Genomic DNA, 9353 nt, shown 5'->3' on the forward strand with positions numbered 1-9353 from the left:
ACATTGATATATTGCTTTTGCTTGATTTTTCATTTTAGGTAGTTCTTTAATTCCTAATATAAAGCTTTGCTATTCTGCTTCCCAACTATTACATTTTTCCTTGCCTGCTCCTTTTTCCCCAGGATAATTATTGTAATTCAGTGTTTATATTATTGACTGTGATTAAGAACGTTTACATTATTAAGATTATGTAATGCTGTGCACAGCTGAATGTATTATTTTTACCCTATACTGTATTTTTATTTCCTTGAGTTAATGACTGACTTTGTTTACATAGGTTTCCATCTACTTATTCCTAATTCAACCCACAACTCTTACTAGATGTATGAATATCTTCTTATATGTGTATATTCAGACATATCAGTTGTTCATCATTTTCATCCATCTTTTTTTTTTAGTCCTCACCGGAGGATATGTTTTTATTGATTTTAGAGAGAGAGGTTGGGAGAGGGAGAGAGAGAGAAAAAAAAAGATCAATGTGAGAGAGAAACATCCATCAGCCGCCTCCTATATGCACCCAGATGGGGCATCAGACCCTAAACCTGTGTATGTGCCCTGACTGGAAATTGAACCTCTCACCTTTTGGTGTGTGGGACGATAGTCCAACCAACTGAGCCTCACCAGCCAGGGCTTATCCATCCATCATCTTGAAGAAATTGTTCCTGTTTTGTCTTGTCTGGACTTCTTGCCTTCTGTGGCTGGTATACAGCTGTCATCCTAGAATTTCCTTTCACCATCATCCTGAGATATGCTGGAGTCCCCCTTATGTCGGATTCCCTGACTTCTTACTTCCTATATCTCATGTCTTTTTAGATTTACTGCTTCATTTGAGTGGATCATATCCTGGAGTAGCTTTCTCTCTCCATGCTGTGCATTGGTTTGAAAATAACCGTTCCTCTGCATCATGGCCACTAACACAGCCCTCCCCTCCAGATAGAGATCTCCAGGTTCAGGAACCACTTTTCCTTGCTGTTTCTTCTTAGGAGTAGAACATCTTGCTCTTGCTTAGCCCATGCTGCTTCACCAAATCTTGTAGGGTTTTTTTTTTTTATCCTTGCCTGCACTCTTCACTTACTCCTTTTAGTTATGTCATCTTTTCTGCTGCAATCCTCAATCTGGGAGGCTTAAACAGCAGAAATTTATTTTCTCACAGTTCTGGAGGCTGGAAGTTCACAATCAAAGTGTTGGCAAGTTTGGTTTCTTTTAAGGCCTTTCTCTTCCTGGCTTATAGATGGCCACTTTCTCGTGTGTCCTCACATGGTCTTTCCGTTCTTGCCCTAGCGTCTCAGTGTGTCCACATTTCCTCTTCATATAAGGACACCAGTCCGATTAGATTAGGGCTACCCCAACAAGTTTGTTTTAACTTAATCACTTCTTTAAAGATCAACTCACAGATCATCTGACCCTCTCATTAAAATGTGTCTTTCACACCACTGATTTGAAAATAAAGTGAGTAAAAATGAAAAAAAAAGGTCAAGTTTCCAAATACAGTCACATTCTAAGGGACTGGGGGGTTAGGACTACAACATATGAATTTGGGGGAGGTAATGTAACACTCCAAAAGAACCTATTTTAACCCTTTTACTTTATTATCACTTCTAATACAGTGCTTAATATTTGTAGATGAACCAGAACACTTACTCCATTATTTTTTGGTATTTATAATACTTGTTCATTATAAAGGTGGTATATGTACATTAAAGAAAATGTGTAAAATTAAAAAAAGAGAACTCACCATCATTTCTGTTCCCCAAGTGCAACTACTGTGAGCATGTTGGTATTGCCTGTGCAGAGACACTCTTCCAGGTGATTAGACATTGAGATTGCTTTTATTTTTATTTTTTTTAATCATACTTGAAGATTTGACCATACATCTTTGTACACAATTTGTTGTATTTCCTTGGGATAAATTCCTCTAAGTAGATACAACGCTTTTTCAGTGGTAAAATGCATTTTAAATTCCCCCCTTGAGGACACAGGATACATCTGTTCCTATCGTAGTCTTTAGAGAGGGGAACCCCTTTCTCTCCTCATTCCTCTCCCTCACCCCTCTCTCTCACATGACCGTCTGTCTGGGAGCCATTCTCTGTCGGGGGCAGGGGAGGGAAGAGGGTCTGGAGAGAATGTGTTCCCTTTGGGAACAGGAGCAGCTCTATTTCTGAGGTGAAGAGTCCTGACCTCTGCTGTGGAGATGTGGAAGAGGCACCACTAGCTGTTCCCTGTCTTTAGATTGTTCCCTAAGTCAGCTATTCTTCAGTGGCACTTAATTTACTGGGTTTTTCAGTATGAGACCTGGTAATTCAAAATACTCATGAAATATTTTCTTCTGAAATTAATTCACCATTATACCATTACTCTTGAAAATACAGAAACTTCTGCAAGTAAAAGCAATGGATATAAGTATATAGTTATATTTGAAATGTTTTATGATGGTGTTTTGAATTCTCAAAAATATTTCTTATTTTCTTTATAGATAACATATTTGCGATAAAATCTTGGGCCAAACGAAAATTTGGGTTTGAAGAAAATAAAATTGATAAAAATTTTGGAATTCCAGAAGACTTTGACTACATAGACTAAAATGTTCGATGTTGGTAAAGGATCTATGTGCTTGTAAATATGTAAATTCTTTATATTATTCAACCAACTGTACAGAATTGTCATTTACCTATAATTGTGATGATCATTTTATTAATTTTAAATAAAGCGTAAGGTGTAAATGTTTTTCACACTTTTTGTTTGATGGAAAGCAGGATGGCAGCCACATTCCCACAGTGCTCACCTCCCTGCATTTGGTTTACAGATAATTTTTTAGAGGTCAATGCCATCATGACTTGATAACATTTTTTAGTTCCATTCAAATATTAACTATTAGGAGCTAAAGGTACCTTTGAAGGCTCTATTATACATATGCACGCACACGTAAATGCTTGGAAATAACCTAATGGCTGCTCTAGTATTTCTCAAAATTTAGGGGAAAATGAGTGTAATGAATTCTTAGTATACTGCATCATATTTGCAAATTTCCCACAGGAAAAAAAATACAGAAAGTTGTTCTTCAAATTTAGAGTTAGGTAGCAGTTCCTCAAAATGAAAACTACTTTCTTTTGAATTTTTGGTGCCTTTCCATTGTACAGAACAAGCACCTGGCCCTTTGTCTTGATCGATGCACTTTTTATGAGATGATATAGTGGTGCTGGTATACCGCACATCACCAACTAGAGTTTGGTGATTTTTTCCCCCCAACTACCTAAAAAGTAGGTTAAAAATAGCATATATCCTGTGTATATATCTTTTTCCAGTTCAGCTTAGGCATTTATAGTATTTGTAGACACTCCAAGACACAAAAAAATCGAAACTCATGTGTCAGGCCCTTTACACACATGCCTTAATTTTTCTCACACTGTCCAATTGTGATATTCTTTTAAGTAACTTAAATGAGATACTCCATATGTCTGAAAGGATCCAAATGGCATCCAAGCCATTTGTTAGTGAATCTGGCCTTTGTATTTCATGGGGTAGCTCAGGGCCTACTTAATCACTTCCTGGAGGTGAGAGGGAGCCAATTGGTCCATCTTTCTTTGTTCTGGAGGCCAGTTTATGTTGCCTTAGGGAGAAAGTATTTGATGTAAGACACAAAAGACAAAAAATAAAAATAACTCATTAGAAACCTTTCCGGAAAACATTAATTGTAAGAATTACAAAGTTTCTCAGACCCAGTTTGCTATTTATTAGAAAATATGCTTTCTTGTTTAAGAGAAGGTATGTATGTTGGAAAAGGAAACCACTTGTGATGATTCCTAAAAGATTCTATTTTATAAATATTTAGGCAACTTTTTTTTTTTTAAATTGAGTCTATCTTATAGGGCTAGCATGAGAATGATTGAGATGAGGTCTGTGCATGAGCTAACCAGAGACTTTGGTACCCTCTTCAGCCAGTAGTATTCTAGAAAATGTTTAAACTGACTCCTTAAAAACTGGGGACAGGGCCTTGTTTATGGTAGTATTTGCCTAATTATGTGGTGTAAATACTCCCAGCATAGCTAATTTCTGATTATCAACGTGATGACAAGGCAGAGTGGGCAAAAGATGCTCATTAGCACACCATTATATGTATTTTTCTATCATACAGATATAATAGATGTAAACAATCTCAAGAGCAAAGGTAATGGTAAAATGTAAAATAGAGTGATCAACTTTTAGTTTTAGTACCATTGTTTTTGATACAGTTCACCTTAGTTCATGTAATTTAATATTTAACAGTTAGTTGGCTTGCCTACTCCAGCACATCACTGTTCTTAATCTTTAAAGGTTGCTTTTGAATTTGCTCTTCCCTGAAACTAGAGATACTGGTCAAGAAACCTAGGGCTATTAGTTCAGCCAAGCACTAGATAATCCTTAGTCCTAGGTTGGTTTTCTTATTGATCTGAAGATTGAGTACAACTTGGGTAGACCTAGAGTCAAATTACTAGTGACCCAGGATCAAATTTGATTCACTAAATAATGTTATAATTGGTACTCGTCATATCTTTTCAATGAGTTGTGAAGTTTAAAAGCTATTTGAGAGCTGATATCCACCTTATCAACCTTCACATGTAGTTTTTTTTTTGTGTGTGTGTTTTTTAATATGTTTTTATTGATTTCAGAGAGTGGAAGGGAGAGGGAGAGAGAGTTAGAAACATCAATGATGAGAGTCATCGATTGGCTGCCTCCTGCACGCCCCCTGTTGGGGATCAAGCCTGCAACCCCGGGCATGTGCCCTGACCTGAATCAAGCAGCGATCTCCCGGATCATAGGTCCAGCCATTCCTGCTGAGCCACGCCCGACTGGGCAGTAGTTATTTTAAAATCTCACAGTCCTGTTTTTAAATTATTCTAGTCTCCTAGTTAGTTTCACAGTTGTTCATGGCCAGATCATATCACTGAAATGTCCCCTCCGAGGTTGGGCCAGGACCAAAGTAATTCATAAGGATGAATTGGAATGACTTTTCCCTCTGCTCTTTGCCACATCATTAATCTAATGGGATTATAAAGTTCTTGGCCTGTCTCAGAAATAGGTGCTATTATCCTTAACTTTATCCAACAGGAGTCTCTTTAAAGGATTAGAAAAGGAAATGAGTATATCTGGCAGCCAAGAAGCCAGAACCACCCTAATCTTGAGCAGAAAAGTCTAAGTTGTAAAGCTGATGGTCTTTTGAAAATAGGATTGGAGTAACTTAGAAAACAGTTTTCAGCTAATATGGCAACATTTGGTAAGAATAGTTACACATACTGGGAGGTATCTTAAAATTATGCATAAACTCCCTTTCAGGATATGCTTCCTGACTATAGAACAGGAGGAAAACCTACTGCGTTATGAAAAGGCCAATTGCTAGTGAAATGATATATATTATACTTACCCCAGATTGATTTTTAAACAAACGATTTGTGAGAGAAAGAGGTCAGGTAACGGCTGTCTTTGGAAGTGCTTGTTGAATCTCAAGGCGAATTTCTATTTACCAAGACTGTCAAGCTACCACCTTGGCAGCCAAATGCAAGGCCTGATCTCACAGCCCTTGAGCTGAGAATCTCTTTTTACTTTTTTAAGTGATGTAAAAATAGACAGGAATATTGCAACATAGGCTGTATGTGGCCTGCAAAGCCTAAAATACTGCTATCTGACCCTTTACAGAAAAAGTTTGTGAGACTCCAAAATTTCAAAACCTCACTGCCTGTGAGCTAGATGGGACCTGCAAGGTATATTTCATTCTGCCTAAACTATCTTATTTTTTATTTCGTTGCAACATATCCACATGTAAAATGTCACACGCAAATTCAGATTTTCAGCTTCTTTTGGAAACGATGACTTAGCAACCCAAAGTCCCCATTCTACGTGCAGCAAATTAGCTGGAGGTGAGTAGGGCTGGCTCAGTGGTCATGGGTTCATTTCTTAGAGCAATGCCAGCATATAGCTTTCTTCTTTAAGTCCCAGTTTTGTTCCAAGTTTGACAGACTGACTTGAGGTCAAACTTTAAGTTCAACTTTTCTTATCCCAGAAAAAAAAAAATCCTGGTGCAATTTTTTAAATTGACATTATATTAAATTTCTTAGCTAACACAAGGAGAACTGACAGCTTGATGGTAAAAGAGCCTATTCAGAATCAAGGGGTGCCGTTCCACTTGCTCAAGCGCACTTGTGGGCTTTGCCAATGGTTTTATAGTTTGTTTCACATAAGCTTCACATTTCTTAAGTATATTCTTAAGTATTTTATCTTTTTTGTTGTCATTATAAATGGATTTTTCTCTCATTTTATTTTCTAACTGGTTATAATTTATGTATCTGAAGGCTATCAGTTTTGAATATTAATTTTACATCCTGCTACCTTGCTAAATTATTTTTTGTTTTAGTTTGTCTTATAATTCTCTGAGGGTTTTCAGGTATCCCATCATCTTCAAATAGGCATAGTTTAAATTTCTCTTTTCTAACTCTTATGCTCATAATTGTTTTTTTATCTAATTGCATTGGCTAATACCACTCATAAAATTGTAGTAGAAATAGAGAACATCTATGTCTTGTTTCTGACCTCAGTGGGAATGCCTTTAGTATTTCTGCATTAAGTAAAGTCCTGGCTTTTTATCATATGTTTCAATTTATCAGATATTATCAATTTATAATGTTAAGGAAGTAGTCATCTACTCTGATTTTCTCAAGTATTTGTATAAGGAATGGTTGGATTTGTCATATTTCCTAACACTCAGCCATCCTTATATTTCTAGCATAAAACCTACTTAGTTATGGTGGGTTATTTTCTTAATGTGATGTTAGAGTCTATTTACTGACATTTTATTTATAATTTTTGCATCAGTATTCATAAGTGATGCTCACCTATAATTTTTTCTTTATGTGCTATCTTTACAGATTTGGGTGTCAATACTGTGCTTTCCTCTTTAAGAAGATATGGAAGTTTTCCTTTCTTTGAACCAATTTATGTAACATTGGGATTATCTGCCTTCTAAAGATACTCAGCTATAATTTCAAACAAGAACAAAACAAATATTAGGTCATTTGTACATACGATCAACACCATTTTGTTTTTTATTTAACAGTTCAAAAAGTTTGTTTTGTTCAAAAAGATTGTTTTCTTGCTATGTACTATTTTTTCATAAAGATATATTAAGATGATGGATTTGTTTTCATTTTCATGTTATTTCCGATAATATTTTCAGAGAACATTTCCAAACATACCTATTTGCACATTTGGGGGATTTATAAGGATGAATTCCTCGACATCCCCCTTTTCCCAAAAGAATCCCTGTTCATGAAGAACTGATGTGCTAAAAGAATATGAGAAACATGACAGCAGAATTTTATAGAAAAGCAGAGGAAGAGTAATAGCTTTGAAGACTTTTTAAATTGCTTTTTTCATGGATTTTCAGAAATGGACCCTAACTAATTTTTTATTAAAGAGATTTGTATAAAATGAGCTGAGAATCTATTATCAAAAACAGATTTATAAAAAAATACTGCCTTTTAGCTAGAATTTATTAATAAAAAAAAATTGTAATTACTGCTCAGTTATTGTTAGGTTAAAGATTGGCTTTTAAAAGTTAAAGTCCAAATGCTTTCTGGGAAACGTCTCTAAAATATACCTTACCAATCCGGAGACCAGATCTGTGGCAGAGAGGGTTGAGTTCATTTGCACGCCTGCACTTGGAAGGCATCGTGTTTCACATAACATTTTGAAAAGTGACTATGAGAACTTTTTACACATTTCAACTGAACAGATGTGTGATTTTTTTTCTGCCCAGTTGTGGTTGTTACCGTCTTTAAGTAAACATACTTCTTGCTTACATGTGTTTTCTGTGTTATGTGAGCTCTGGGGACCCACACCTGACTGAGTTTAACTTGCTGAGCAAGTTTCCATCTGAGCAGATTTGGTTTGATTCTTAGGTCAACTGGAACAAATATTTTGCCCTGAAGTACCCTAATAAAGTCAGTTTGTATCTACAGGAATTGAAACTGCCTGTTTGTTTGTTTTTTAACAGGTAAAAATATACTTTTAATAGTAACAACAGTTTCTTTAATGGATCCAGAAAGATAACTTCTTTTGGGGGGATGGTGTCAACATTTGATGTAGCACAGCTTCAGGGAATAGAGTACCTGGATATCAGAAATTATTTTGCATAACCATAACTGAAAGTATCTAAGAAGTTGCTTACCTTTTCTCATATATGAACAGAACATTTAGAACCAGTGACAGGGCATTATATTACAATGTTGTAATAAGACCATTTTAAGAGTAAGGTGGTAATATTGGCACTAAATGTATTTTGAAGGGTGGGGTGACTTTGTCCCTACTAAACAAAAGCTCTTTGTGAGAGCATGTTGACTTTTCATCTCTGTAGGCCTAGAGCACCTCACATAGTATTTGACACAAAAGAATTACAACTTCATAATCTCTTGCCTCAAATAGATCCTCAGCATTGCTTATCAAGGCTTTTACTTAAAGTTGTAATTGGCCTTTTTCCAGAAAGGCTATAAGGCAGCGGTTACTTTCAATCAGCTTTTCCTCTCAGTCTCCACCAGTATTTCAAACATTTGCCACCCAGGCCCCTCTACTCAACCCTTTTCTCAATTTTCTCTGTTTAAAAAAATTTTATTTTTAAATTTGTAAACAATTATCTTAAATAGTAAAAATATGCATATATATAAGTTATTGCTATTCATAATTTTGACTACCATATGCTATTTTTTAATAAAGGGGGAAGTAAGAGTGTATACATTTATAATTGCTTGTATTTGCACACACAAAAAAAATCATTAAATAATTTCATATTTGCTGGGCATTATATTAGAAAGACGAATGAGTTTTGTAGTCCTGGCCTCAAAGAATGTCAATCAAGTAAATGAGGCAGCCACACAAACAGGTAATTACAGCGCTATGAAAAAAGCCAAGGAGAGGGGTGCACATGGTGTTATGGCAACTCTGAAGAGGAGTGTGAACTTCGTCAACCTAAACCCACACTTTTTAGGGTTTAAATCCATAGGTTTAAAGTTGATGCTGGGTGAGTTCTCTAGAAATTTCTATTTTGAATTCCAATTCTTGATATTTGTTTAATAAATCCATGCTGGGAAGCATCATTATATTTTAATAAGTAAACCATTATTTTAAATAGTAAAAATATGTGTATATATATGTATATACATGTATATATGTATATATACATATATATATAAATTACTGCTATTCATAATTTTGACTGCCATATGCTATTTTTTAATAAAGGGGGAAGTAAGAGTGTATACATTTATAATTGCTTGTATTTGCACACACAAAAAAACTGAAAGAATGCACAGGAAACTTATGTGAGAGGG

The 9353-nt window shown here is 35.5% G+C and overlaps 1 protein-coding gene across 6 annotated transcripts in view; it reads left to right on the forward strand.

Moving 5' to 3' along the window:
- Nucleotides 1-7985, forward strand: part of MND1 (meiotic nuclear divisions 1) — a 50022-nt gene extending 42037 nt beyond the window's left edge. The window contains exons 8-10 of one of the 6 annotated variants that reach the window (XR_001602077.2): nucleotides 2474-2613; nucleotides 5671-5735; nucleotides 6897-6970. Coding sequence is in view for 5 of the 6 variants with exons in the window: in XM_016197769.2 (XP_016053255.1) it covers nucleotides 2474-2580 (107 nt within the window). In the remaining variant the exon portion in view is untranslated. Of the gene's footprint in view, nucleotides 1-1755; nucleotides 1807-2473; nucleotides 2721-5670; nucleotides 5736-6896 lie in introns of those variants that run through there. The other 5 variants (XM_016197769.2, XM_016197770.2, XM_087816513.1 and 2 more) reach the window with 5 other exon arrangements.
- Nucleotides 7986-9353: the final 1368 nt, after the last annotated feature.

This window comes from Miniopterus natalensis, chromosome 4, assembly GCF_054644295.1.
Source record: "Miniopterus natalensis isolate mMinNat1 chromosome 4, mMinNat1.hap1, whole genome shotgun sequence".
Lineage (NCBI taxonomy): Eukaryota > Metazoa > Chordata > Mammalia > Chiroptera > Miniopteridae > Miniopterus > Miniopterus natalensis.